Source organism: Alligator mississippiensis, chromosome 3 (genome assembly GCF_030867095.1).
Source record: "Alligator mississippiensis isolate rAllMis1 chromosome 3, rAllMis1, whole genome shotgun sequence".
NCBI classification, from domain to species: domain Eukaryota; kingdom Metazoa; phylum Chordata; order Crocodylia; family Alligatoridae; genus Alligator; species Alligator mississippiensis.
Window position 1 is genome coordinate 240,682,751 of NC_081826.1, and position 14,546 is coordinate 240,697,296.

A 14,546-nucleotide genomic window follows, 5' to 3' on the forward strand; every position below is an offset into this window, starting at 1 on the left:
CTCATAAGTAATTAAATTATTTAGCAGAAGAAGTATAAGGAGGCCTTCTGACATAGGTCATTGTGGGATGGGAAGAGCAGATAAATATATTGAATTGCACCTGTTAGTTAGAGATAGGTATGAACCAGGCGCTTTACTCTTAGATTCCAAGTGATATATTTTTCTACTGAAAGTGACTGAATATATATACGTGCTAAAACAGTTGATTATTTTTTCATTCTGGTAAAGGAGCTTTTGATTGTCCCTGCAAACAAAACTCAACAACAAGTGGGGGTTACCTTTCAAGATGTGGACAGGTTCAGGATTTTACAGAAGATGTTTGTGCAAGTGCATGATGTACTATCCCTTTAAATTGTGGAACAAAGAGTCTGAGTATGGACCTTCTACAAAATTGGTGTTTAATCTTATTCTATCATGGTATAATGCATATAAATGCTTGAAAATAAAAGGTGAACCAAGAGAGCTCGCTAACTTAGATTGCTTTTCTGTGAGCTAAGCGTGTTACAAAGCTAGACATGCCTCCATGGCCACTAAAATCTAATTATACATTTTTGTGCCGTACAGGAACGTTAAAAAAACCAAACATATATAGAATGTATATAATTGGGTGTATGCAGAGTTAAGTCATAAATGGCAGTATAGAAGATATGTTGTGATATTCTGGTGAAGGAGGAAGAATGATTTGTAAACTTATTTTGGAATCAGAACTTAGACAGTAAAGTGATGAGTGCCCTGAAAATACTTTAGATAGTTAGGAAGGATCCAGGAACTCATGCATTTTAATCCCAGCTCTGCTAACTCATTTCTCTGTAGCTTCTAGAAAGTCACTCACCCTTCCTGATATAGATATGAGAGATGGAGTAAACTGTTAATACTCAACAAGGGTTTTTTTTGAGTTAGTTGCTGTTCTTTTTGTAGTCTTTCAAAGGTAAAGTCCTTCATAAATGCTAAGTATATCTATGTAACAGTGCTTTTAAAACCTTAGTAGAGGTAGTTTCCTCAAGGTGAAATTGATTGCTTTATGCAGGACTTATCCAGGATCCATACCTCACTGATGTCCTATCTGTGTTTTACAAAAGTAAGGGAATGAAATAGGTACATGGAGAAGGGAAAGAAGCCTCCCGGGTGCATTTCCAGACAGAAGGTGTGTATACTACATCCAAATAGGATGCCAGTAAGAGGGCCTTTGCATCTGGCAAGAGGAGCATCTATTTGAGCCTGGGTTTAAGTGGATTGTGCAGAACTCAGATGTCCCCAAAGGGAGAGGAGAGGGGCAACAGGTATTATTCCATCCTGGTTGGTGCCTATGGAAGAGTTGTGTTGCAGCCCTTAAACCTGTCTCTTTGTTGCTGGAGTGAATCTTATCCCAGCTAGCCTTCTCAGAGCAATTCCACAAAGCCTGAATTTTTAATTTAGGATGTCTAGATGTAGCTGAGGATTGTTATACAAGAAACAGTGTTTTAATATACAAATAATTATATATTTCTTATTGAGTAAAACAATATTTTGTAGCAGTTTTGATATTTCACAAGTGTGTTGTTAAAAATAGATGTTGTACCCTAAAATAGAATGAAATGAGTTAGTGACTGGCAAGACACTGAAACTCCATATTAGAAATACTGTACGTAAGAAAAAAATCCTCAGAATAATCCTTTTGTTTGCACATCATACAGCAGTTAGGATTACACAGTCTGCACATTGATGCATTTAGTTTGCTAGACAGAGGTAGATTGTAGCTATCAAATGTTGCGCTGTGAATTACCTACCTTATAATAACCTTCATTCTGAGAATGAAAGGTGTATTTTTTTTTATAACGTAGACTCAAAATGCAGTAATGCGTTATTTATTTTTTAGTCTTGAACATAGTAGTATTGCTTTTTTAATGGAGGTCCAGTACCACCAGATAAGCAAATACCAAAGCAAAACATATTAACTACATGATTTACTTATTAACATAAGGGTAATATGAGGTAAAATAGGATGACTACAGTTCTAGATGTAAATAGATATAAACAAAACACAATGAAGAAGACAGTGTTTAGAAGGTAGTATTCAGAAAGGAAATTAAGAGTTTATTATTCTTATAGCTCTAATATCCACTAAAAGTTAGTAACACAGCAGGTGACAGTATGGGTAAGTGTAAAGTGACAGTATGGGTAAGTGCAAAGTGAATGTTTTGAAATAAATAGCAGTTGGGTGACCTGGGATGTCAGGGCTCTAGACAAGGGTGTGTGTTTGTCAATATATCCTACATGTTTTACAGACTCCTCAGGGAACAGGGGAAGATACAATTTCACCTTTTCTGTGCCAAAACATTTTAATTATATCTTCTTCCAAGTACAGCGGTTCAGTAACCAAGGAGTTGACATTGATGCATGTGTTGATAAAGCTGCAAACATTCAAAATGAGATTAACAAAGATTTTGAGGAAAGGGTGACAGCTAATTTTGCACAGTATTCTGCATCTAATTCAGGTCACTGTAATGATAGAATATTTTATAACTGTTGTGTCATCCAGAGGGACTTTTATGATGCTTTGTGTTTGTAAGTATCTGTGTATCTGAGAAGTATAGTTCTTAATATATCATTCAAACAGGTTATAACTTTTTTTTATTGAACATCAGTTGGTTGTAGCCATAAACATTTCTACAAAAGCAAACTTTAGCATTTAGAAACAGTTTTATGTATAAATCAACTTTCATCAGTTATCTAATTCACCTTGAAACATATGTACTTCAAGATATGAAACAGAACCAAACCTATTTTATGATATTGTTTGATATGAGCAAGATCAACCACCAAAAAGTTATATTAAAGGTATTTAAATAATCAAACTGTAGTTTCTTTATTTTGTGTGAGACCTTTTGAGAACATCTCAATGTATTTCTGTTCTATTCTCTTCTTTATTTGAAGGCAGCTGACATTCTTCTTTCACTTTTCTTTTTGTTTGTGAAATTTTCCTTTTTTTTTATCCACTCACTTCTCCATCTGCTTTCACTTTTGTTTGCTTGGGCCGTCTCTCATCCCAACTTGATAATGAGGAATGCGGTGTGACCCTGACCTCTATCAGCCCATGCATGACCTTCTGACTCCCCCACATAACCTTTGACCTTCTCTTTGACAGCTTGATTAATTACCCTGTGTTATGATTTATGAGTAAGTGCTATGTAAAAATAATAGACAACAGGTGGTCCTCTAAAAACTTTTTGTGGCATGTTTTCTTTTCCTGACTAACTTGATGAGCTATTTTAAGTTGGAAACTTGCTGGGACAATGTGTGTTTGGCAGTAACACGGCATTTTTACACACTTGGACACAGCACTGGAATTCAGGGAGCTAGGAGTTGAGGTGTAGCTGGGATGAAAATATTACAAAGTGTTAGCAGGGTGCAGTGCCAAAATGCACATGGGGTGGAAACACAAAACGGAGTCAACTGACATTTCAGGCGTTTCAGTCTCAGGTCACGTCTTGAGAAAATTGCTCAAATAATGGAGGGGGCATTTTTCAAGCTGAGCTGCATCTCCAACAGCTATGTTTACTTTAACGCTTCACTAGTGACTTCTGATTGGTTGTCATGACCTCATTCCACTGTTGCACCTAAGATGTTGCAACAGTGACATATATGTACCCTTCTCGTGAAAAAGATGGGAAATAAACAGAACATACATCTTTCAAAAAGATGAATGGACCTTACTATGTCCATTTTAACCATGGATAGATATAGTTTAGAGATCTAAACACTTTGAATCACATTTCCCTTGAGGATTACTCTGATCATGTTGCAAACAGTCTAAATAAAATTCTGGACTTAAAAAGCCAGATTGATAAAGCTTGGGAAAATGATCTCTTACAGACCCTTAGATTCAGGCCAAAAAGATAGTTACATAGGTCAAAAGATTCCACTCTAGCCCCTGACCTCTATGGTCACATATGGCATCCCATCTTTGTGGATTAATATGCAGGAGTGAATGTTTTCAGCTCATTATTCACTTGGCCAGGAACAAGATATTTTTAAAAGATTCAGAATATACCCCAAGTATTTTTTACTATATTATTGGGGATTAACCCTCTAAGTTATTGTGGATATAGGTACAGTTTAAAAAATCTCACATAAAGTTCCAGTAAAGGACAGAAATACCCTTCCTATTTCAAATTGCTATGTTTCATTGACCAGTGCACTTCTCCATCGACATGGCTGTTGCTACAGAGGTTTCCTATTCATAATTCTTTGTGCTTTTCAACACCTGTCTGCTTTAGCCTGCTTTCCAATTGGCTATCATTTTCTGAATAAATGATAAATGAGCTATTATATATTTGTAATTGTATTTATAGACTTGAAACTAGAGCCTGCATAGAGTCTTCTTTTACCACTCTTAGACCTCAGGGAGTACTTGGGTCCATGGATTAGTAGTTCTTAATAAACCTATCCAGAACATTAGAATTTAGGAAAAATCCTATAATGCTTTTATTTAAAATTGCCTATTTTAATCTGAAAGCATAATCATAAAGGATGAAGCCTACCTATCAATAACAGTTTTGATTATCACATCTAATCCTAGATGTATTACTGGACTGTGGAAACAAACTTGGACTTTTTTAACCACAAGCATATTTCTTCTCTGAGATATATATTTGTATGCTGAAGTTGGTTTCTATCAATTAGTTGAAGAATTATGGAGATTATTCCATTTCAGACAGAAAAATATTAAAATAGTTTAATCATAAATGAGTAAAAAACCAGCAGTTTGCAAAGTGTAAAATAACTTTTTAATCAGCAGAGGACTTGCTTCCTTTTGTACAGAGTGGAGAAAGAGAAAAAAAACACTCCATTATTATGTACATGGATAACATCTCTAATTTTTTACAAATAAAGACAGCCTCCTGGCACCGTGTGTTTATTTACAAGAGAGTTCACCCATGTTCAATATTTTAATAACACTATATGCCCACTGTGGTTGAAAGTGAGATTAGCATCTACCTTTCTATTGATATTACTGTCAACGTAGGTTATACTCCAAAGAGCTTTTTAAACTGAACTAGTATTGGTTTGTCTTTGTTTTAAACACATTAGTTATTACAAGTTTTTAACATAAAGAGTATGGTTTATTATTATTGTTAGATAAAAACAGTTTTGTCTTTTAATGACTTAAACTTTTATTTGTTTAGCTCTGCATTGTCTTGTACCTGGTACAATCCATAGGGTTTTGCGCAAGTCACTGGAGGGTATGGTCTTTTGTATCTAGTCATAATTTTCTGATTTCACTTTTTGGTTTACATTTTAAAAACTGAACGTCTGTGCAAAGTTTGATACTGAAGATCTATCCTTCTTATGACATAAATATTTCAGACATTGAATGAAATCAGAACTCACATTGTTTTCATAGATAAGTCTTTACTGAAGGATGAGGATTACCTTTTGGTGCAGTAGGTTTGTATAGTTTAGGACAGGTGGATAGAGGTTAAATTCTGGTGCAGTTATGTTAGATTGCATTTCTACATTGTTTCATGTGTGCAGGCAATGTATGTTAAATTAGATGCTCATTCTGATGTCACAGCTTAGATTGAAGCGATCATGGGAAAAGGTAACCATAGGAAAATGAATATAGATAATACTTTTTATAAGCAAAATAATATTAGAATAGTATCTTCAAATAGTACATGCTGAGAGCTGAGAGAGACTTTTTTCAATTATCAATTATTATAGCAATGATACAAAAAAATGTCTTCTACATTTGAAAAAAAATATTAAAAGTGTAAAGGGAGATATGTTATGCAGCTTAAATCTAATTGATAAAAATCCTTTAATTGATTTACGTGGTAGTGAATTTGAAAATGGAATCATTTTTCATCTGTTGATGTCTCTGTGAAAAATTGACATTGTGTCCTCATAAAATTGGACAAATGAGTCATGTAATTTTCAGTTACATAATCAATAACTTAGACAAATTCTACTTCTTTGATGATTTATATGTCTGTTTGGTGGCCAGCTTAAAATGGACACAGGGTTTCAAATTTCAGTAACACTTCTGAAACCATAATAAATACATGAATTTTGCATTTGGCATTGTATAGAGACCAAAAAGAATCAATACACAGAATGTGTTCAAAACAAACAGGTCAAGAAAATGAGCAGCAAACTACTTACTCTACACTGCAGACTAAAATCACCAAAGGATTTCACGTAATAAGTTTTGAAAACTTAGTTATTTTTTACTGCCCTATAGTTACAATAGCATGAAAAATGTTCTTTCATTTGATGTTCCTAATGTACTAATATTTTAACATAGGTTTATGGACTAGATTTGTTTTAGATGTATAAATTTAATTTTTAAGTTGTCCTTTTTCTGCAAGTATAGCACAGTATTCTTTTGTCCTATTAGTTTTTATATGATTATTCCTATTATGGGATAACTAAATTCCAAGATGTGCTGTCTTATTTTCTCTCTCTCTCTCTTTTTAAGTTCAATTCACTCAGTAGAGAGGGCAGGGAAGAAACATGACAGGAGACCACTTACTCATGGTACAGAATCTAGTAAGGAGGCAATTTTCTCTTTGGCCTATGGTGACCTTTTTTGACTATGTTCCTTACACCAGAGACAGTGTACTGAATGCCTCTATTTCACCCTGTTTAGCAGAGTGCAACAGTGTCCTTTAAGTTAGTTTTGGTGGGAGGAGAAGTTATAGCAGAAATTTGAGAAGGGCGTGAAAAGTTGTACAGGCACAAGGAAGAGGGGTAGGAACTTCCTTCAAATGTGATTTTAATAACTAGTCGAGTGTGTCCAACTGTAGAAAATCACCAAGTGACAATCTGTCTACCTGACAGTGATCACAATGCATTACAAGATTTTTGAATAGCTATACAGATTGGAATAAAGCAAGACCAAATAAAGTATCTTTTGTTGGTGTAGATTTGGTTTACTTTGGTCAGCTAGGTATGTAGACTTCTTTGATCTTTTCACTTGGTTGGAGTGAAAAAATTAGAGCTTAAATAAAAAAGGCTGAAATAATGATAGATAATTAATAGAGAGTAACTTAAAAATATAATCTTTATTTCTAAAGTTTATTTTTTATAATGGACAGCTTGGGTTGAATTTGGAGACTATAGAAACTTTATTTTTCTGTTAAATCTTTGTCTGCTTCGCAGTATTTCCCAGCATTTAAAATGCTCTTATTCTCAACTATACAAAATCGGTTGTAATTTTTAAATTATGTGAAAACAAATAGATTCAGCATTTTATTTCTCTTAATATACATTCTTGTATCTTTCAACATTTTCATTTTGTGAACGACAAAAATCCAGTTTAACATGACCTGTTACAACTACAGGTTTCCTCTGGGTTTCTAGATCACAGTATGTAACTTAATCCCAATGAAGTTTTAAAACAGTTTTAAAGTGGTACTTAAAAGCCATTTTACTCTAACAGAGTTGACTTGTAAGCAGTATCACTGAATCTGTGTTGATATTGATTCATTGTTACTACCGCTATCAGTTTATGCATTGTATGCTGGTGGTCAGCTATACAAAAGAGGGTTACTATTTTAAGCTGTGTTGAATAGTTTCCAGAGGATTTGTTTAAAAAAAAATCTTTCTATTATAGAAGTTTTATTGGCTGGATATAAAGTTTTATGCTCAACAATTATGCAGTGTTCTTAACATCTTTTGTTTTTAGTTCCAGTACTTTCTGAAAAAAATCTCATGAGATAACATTTTGATTGTAAATGTAAAGCTAATACCAACACATATTTTAAAGTATTTTGAATGTAAAACCAGTTCATACAAATAAAAACAGAGAAAGAGGCATGTACAAATGCCACCGATGGATAGTTATCCCTTTAATTACAAAAATGAAATACTCACAATGCTTCTTAAAATATTACCATTGAAACTGTGCTCTTGGTCTACTTTATAAATCACTTACATTCATTATATGAAGAATGGTAAAATAAATTGAAAGCAAATTCAAAGACTAAATCTTTCCTTTCATATTCTTCCTTTATTTCTTCTTTTCCAAAACAGGAAGGCTATGGAGTAATAGTACTGAATCCCAATGAGAACTATATTGAAGTAGAAAAGACAAAAGCCCAAGTACAGCAGTCTTCTGATAGCTCAGATGAACCTGCAGAAAAGAGAGAAAGAAAAGATAAAATCCAAAAGGAAACAAAGAAGCGACGTGACTTCTACGAAAAGTATCGGAACCCGCAAAAAGAAAAAGAAACTGTGCAGTTGTATATCAGAGTAAGTTCATTTTAACGTAGCTTGCCCTTATTTGGTAAATTATGTTTTGGATTCAAAATTAATGGAGATATTTAGATTAATAAATGCTATGCTTTTCTTTTAAAAAGATAGAGAAACCTCAGTCACTTATACCACCTTCAAGAGTTTGTTCAAAGTGAGGGACTGTTCCTTCTATTGATATTTTTTGTCATTTATTGAATGTGAAGTTTTGAAAATGTTATAAAACGTTCCTTTCTAATTTCAAAATGGAACTTCAAATAACCCCCAGAGGAGCATACTGGATATCACCAGACAAACTCTAATTTAAAGAAGACTTTGTAAAAAGATTTTATGAGTCAGTGTGAACATAAGAAACACCCTCTAGTACAGCTTACGAAAAATATCACTTTCCATGCATGCATTTGTAGCATTACATTATTCTATATATTTGTGAGGCAATAATTATGGCCTGATAATTTTTTTAACATATACCTACTGAATTAATAGTATATTGTGCAAATACTGGTGTTCATCTTGTGTGGTAGCAGCTTTTTCTGGTAACGTATTGTTTTCATATGAGCAGCCATCCATTGTATTTCAGCTAAACTTCTGAAGGCAGATAAAGAGAGAGAGTTATTAATATCTTAATAAATATTTAAGCTAGAATAGCTCAAGAATGGTGTAATGAGGAAACTCTGTCCCTTGCTCTTTTCTTACTCAGTGAACCTTTGCACTTTGTAATGCTAGCAGCATGGGATCGTTATAACAGTGCTACCCAAGGATTTCTAATTCTGCAGGGGGCACAAACAATATTATTTGCACTTTGACACATTCTACTTCATATACATACTATGCATTATACATTCTAGACAGATTCATGCAGTTTTCAAAGCCCTTATTATGAAAGTTAGCATTTTTATTCAACAGTAAAACATGTCAGAAATGCCATGGTGTAGTTAAAATAGTAAAAACGTGTGTGTGAAATAAATAAAAGTCCAGCAAAATAGATGTCAAAATCATGTTAATTTTAATTTTGTGTTCCTTGTAATTATGGTTTAGTATAATAATAATTTACAGAAGAAAAAGCTCTACTGTCTAGTTAAAACTATCATACCTTGGCCATGAAAAGCATTAGCAAGCAACATTATTGTACTTTGAGGAAATAAATTGTTAGTTGGAGGTGCAGAACAATGAGGACATGTTCACAGAAAGAAACCAAAAGGGCACTGCTTTTCTTCGCTGCTTCTTTTTTTGAGTCTGCCCATCAACCAATCCCAGCCTCTTTGAGAGGCATTATTGTTCACCTGGAGAGTGTGCCCATGGGTTAATGGATGTTGTGATACTGTCCAGAGGTGGGTTTTCTTCTTATGGCTTGTGCCAGCAATCTGGCATTGGCTGTTAAAATTTGCACTACTTCTAAAGGACACTTTCACCTTTCTTTTTCATCTGTGATATCTTTCTACATATGGCTGCTTTGCATGGCAGGGCATGAAATTTAACTTGGAGCAGCTTGGCCCAGAGCACATGTGAATTGCAAGATGCACTGTTCTCTTGGCCAATGAATACATATTTCAAAACTTTGTATTGAACTTCCTTTTTAAAAAAAAATCTGGAAAAAGCAGAATAAGTCTAACTACATAGCATACATTGTGGGTCCATTCCTGTGTCTACTGAATTGATTTCAAGCAGGATAGGCTCTGATGCTGTTGACTCTGAAGTCTGGCAATTTGCTTCACATTTTGTTCAACACATCAGTGTAGAGACATTTTCTATTTACTCTATGGGATTATGAAAAAAGAAAACTACATTTCTTTGTCACTCTCCGAAAATACTATAGAATGACAGTTTACTTCGGTAGCATGTCACGCAAAGGCTTTTTTTTGCAGACCCCGGTTGTGAGGCAGGAATAAATTGTCATATCCATTTTTCCATTGGGTAGACTGATATGGAGGGAGGTATAAAAATTAATGCAAAAATAAGGTTTTCTCATGTGGGCCATGGAAAATAAATGTATTGAAGTACAAATAGGTAATAAGAAAAGACATGAATTTCTAATGTTGAAGGAAAATTTGTGCCATGCGAATTGGAGAAACTGTTGAAGACTGTTAATTAGTGGGAATAGACAACTCCAGTTATACTCTCTAAGGGTCACTGAGACCTACAGTGATCTGATGAGTAAGTGCTGGCTGAACAAATTAAGCTGCCAGAGTGATGTTTTAACTTACATATCCAGTATTTTCAAGATTAAAAAAAATCTAACTTGATTATTTAAGCTAGTTTCCTTACCTACTTCCTTTTCAAATGTACATTTCTTTCAAGTATTTTTTTTTAATTTCTAACATATGCAAATAAGCAAAATACATAGAAGCAATGTAAGAGCAAAAAGACCCTAAGCTGATTGGAAAATGAAATATATTTTACCTACCAGATGCATATAAAAAGAAATGGCTAATTATCAAATTGTGTAGTGTATTAAGAGCAGAGCTTGAGAGATCAAAGTACTTATTGTTTCATGCTGCAAGTTTCTTTAACTACAAAATAATATACTTGCTGGCATACTTTAAAGCTTGTTAAAGGGATTGATTTGGTCTGGGCAATAAACATCATGTCAAACATTATGGCAGAAAAACCTGCTTAATATGTTTTGTAATAAGACAGAATTTTTTGTTCTTGAAAACATCTGCCAACTGAATTCAAGAGTGAAGACAGAAAATGTCATCAATTTAATAATAATCCTATAAATTTAGTTTCTTTTCAGCAACACAGACCAAGGCAAAAACTCCCTGGTATTCAGCATTTACTATAATTCTTTGTAAAATGATGAAACAAAAACATTTTACTTTTATATAATGTGTTAATTAATGCATACTGAATTTTAATATTCTCACTGATCAGATTTTAACAAGCATATTGCCAGCAGATCATTTTAAAAGCATCTGTTTTTTAATGTGTTGAATTGAGAATTGAGTCAAATAGCTAAATATGTACATACATGCTTTTAAAAAACATATTTCCACCCCTGCTTATAAACGCTACTTAATATCTTTTCTTAGACCACAAGAGGCTGCTGCTGTACACAGTAGCCAATGCTTCCCCCAGAAACTTAGTACCCCAACCAGTCTTCATTTATTGCTGAACTAAACTCTGAATATGTTAATCTCTAACCTTTGCCTATGGAAACGAATCATACGTGCTTAAATGTGACATGATTATTCTTTCCATCTCCCACTCCCTGCAGATTTCCACATTGAAAGTGCCTACTCTATGTTGAAAGACACTTAGAAATGTAAATCAGTATCCAGACCATTCTAAATACCATGCACCACTTAAGTACATACGCTGTCATGGATCATGAAATATTATTTTATGATGCACTGTGTACCTGTGTACTTTCCATAACAATGGTATCATTTTTAATTGTTATATAGTAACAAACATCTTAGAAATGAAACATTGATATAGCCTTTCCTCACTAAATAAACGGTATCCTTTTCTATAAGAAATTGACCTAAAAAGAAATCATTACATTATCTGGTAATCTAGGGGGAAAAAGAAAGAAAGAAAAATCTCTCCTTCTGAAATCTAAGGAATCTGAATGTTTTTAGCTATGGATATGGGTGAATGTGGATGTTTGATATTTAGGATGAAAGCAACAATAAGACAGCAACTTATTAATATAAATTAAATCTGTCAATAGCTGCAAATGAATTCAGCATTTGTATCCATGAATTCAGCATCCAACATGCTAGGCCGCAGGAAACCTTTGCAAGGTACTTGGGAAGGGCATGCCATTTCTCCTCTGAGTTAAAGAATGGTATAAGGGGTGTTGGTTGTAGCCATGTTGGTCTAAGGACATAGGCAGACAAGGTTCCTTGTTTAAATATAATATATTTTATTAGACCAACTTTTTTTTTGGATAACAAAAACAGTGTACTAGAATCATATTTCACATTGGACAGAGCTGAGACGGGATCGAAATGGGTTGTCAAGGGCACTGAGGTTTCCAGGGTAACAGAAGATAGGGCATTCAGTAACTATGTGGTTTGCGGTCTGTGAGGGGGCGCCACATTCACAAGTGGCACTTGGTGTCAAGCCCATTTGTTGCATGTTATGACATAAGTGGCCATAACCAGTCCAGAGTCTATTGAGGTGGACCCAGGAGAGTTTGTCTAAATCAAAGCTGGGAGGTCTTGCAGAGGGGTTTGGGATGAATGTTTTGAGTCTGCAGTTCTCAGAGGCCCATTGTTCTCCCCATAGTTGTGCAGCCCAGTTGTGTGGGGAAGAACCTTTGGAAATATAGTACAGGTGGTGCAGGTGGGCAATGAAGGGTTTTCTAGATTGGAGGTGCTACCCTATTGGAGGGTCTGAGTAGATGTGCTGATGTAGGTAGTGATTATGGTCTAGTTCAGCATGGCAAAGGAGGCAGAGACATTGCTGATCAGGGTGAATGTCAGGGAGAGCAATACTGCTGACGAATGGGAGCTGTGATGTAGGGGTAGAGTAGATGGAGCCAGATATGAGTCACATGCTATTTTTGAGTGTGCTGTCGACTTTGTGAGTATAGGCACTTCTGCATCACACTGGAGCACATGATTCGGCTGTTGAGTATGCCAGTGCCAGGGTGGATGTCTGAAATACGGTGGGGTTAACTCACCATCTGAAGCCAGCTAGTCAGTGGAGCAGGTTGTTGCAAGTTGTACTTTGGCTGCCAATTGGGTAAGATGCATCTTGTAGGTTAGGGTATTGTCGAGGGTGACTCCAAGATACTTTGGGTGGCTTTTAAAAGGGATGGAGTTTGTTGCACCCTTGACATTCAGTGTTGTTTTGGTGAGTTCACTGGTGGGGTGGAAGGTGCTACTGACTGTCTTTGTGATGTTTAATTTGAGTCTCCAGCTCTGAAAGTAAGTGCTCAATGTGGTGAGGTCCTTTGTCAGACCTTGTTCCAGGTTCTTGAAGTTTTTTCCTGTGATCATTAGGGACACGTCATCTGTTTACATGTATTTTTTGGTTACTGTGTGGGGCCACTCTGAGATGTAGATATTGAAGAGCAGGGGTGCTAGGATGGATCCCTGAGGTACACTGTTCTTCAGAGAGCTCCTGTTGGATATCTTTTCCAATATGAAGAGTGAAGTAACAGTTGAAGATGAATTTTTGCAGAAAATGGACCACGTGTTTTTTGGGGATTTTGTGAAGCAGCTTCAGAGTGAGGCCTCATTGCCATACTGTGTCATAGGCTGCAGATAAGTCTACAAAGACTGCTCCTTGTTCCTCCCTTCTTCAAAAACTGCCTTAATGTCTGCAGTGAGGCAGGAGACCTAGTCAGTAGTTGAGTTGGTCAGAAGCCAGCCTGTTCCTTTGGGAGCTGGGGATTGATGATGGGGTACAGGAGATTGTACAGAAGTCTTTCCATGAGTTTAAATCCCACTGAGAGAAGACTGTAGAAGTAGATGAAGAATTCTGGGTGGAGGTTGTCTGGGCCTGGGGACTTTCCAGCCTTGTGGGTGCTGATGGCCTCCATCAGCTCTTTGATTTCAAAGATGATGCAGAGATTTGAGTCTATTGAGAGAGAGTACCAAGCCTCTTTCAATTTTGCATTCACCATACAGGAAAAGTTTCTGTCTGGTTTTGAGAATTTTCCATTGTTAATAAAACATCTGGCAATGTTGTTGGCCTTTGCTAGAACTTTTGGGGATTGTCTGGAATTGCCAGTTAAGCTGTTGATAGTGGACCAGGCTTTCCTGCTCGAGTGGGTGAAGTTTATGTTTTGAGTGGTTTGGATCCAATTGTCTTGTTTCTCTTTACTGAGGTGGTCAAGGAGTGCTGTGGCAGCATCATGGACTTCTTCAGGAGTGGTAGTGGATTGGCGTTGATTGGCTAATTTATCACATTTGTTGTCCCACCGAGGGATGTAGGATTTTCAAAACCCGTGAAGGATATTGTCTTTCTCAATCTGAATAATTACAGAACAGAATGTTTCATAAGTCTTATTAACATCAGAGTTGGTTGGTTCAGGTAGGGAGGTAATGAGTTTAGCAGAGTCTGTTTTGATTGTCCCATTTAGCTTTAGTGAAGTTCTCGCATGGGGTTGGTAAGCTTGATTTAATTAAAGATGGTTGGTGCTGTGAATGGAGGAAATTGCCAATCACCATTCTGATGGGAGGCGAAGTGGGGGTTGTTGCACTTGCAAAGTCCAGGTCAGGGCTGGTATTAGTTTTCTACCTGGTTGAGTGGAAGGAGCTGCTTTGCTTGGAGTCATAGAGCAAGGTGAGTCCTGCCAAAGATGCCCAGTCTACCAGTGCTTTGCCATGTGGAGAGTCATGCTGATATCCCCA

The 14,546-nt window shown here is 35.7% G+C and overlaps 1 protein-coding gene across 7 annotated transcripts in view; it reads left to right on the forward strand.

Annotated features, from left to right (window-relative positions):
* ARB2A (ARB2 cotranscriptional regulator A) overlaps positions 1–14,546 on the forward strand; it is a 413,000-nt gene that overhangs the window by 179,940 nt on the left and 218,514 nt on the right. For all 7 annotated transcript variants that reach the window (XM_014597271.3, XM_006264051.4, XM_059725034.1 and 4 more), the window contains one exon: positions 8,017–8,235. In XM_014597271.3, coding sequence (XP_014452757.1) covers positions 8,017–8,235 — 219 coding nt within the window. The remainder of the gene's footprint in view (positions 1–8,016; positions 8,236–14,546) is intronic.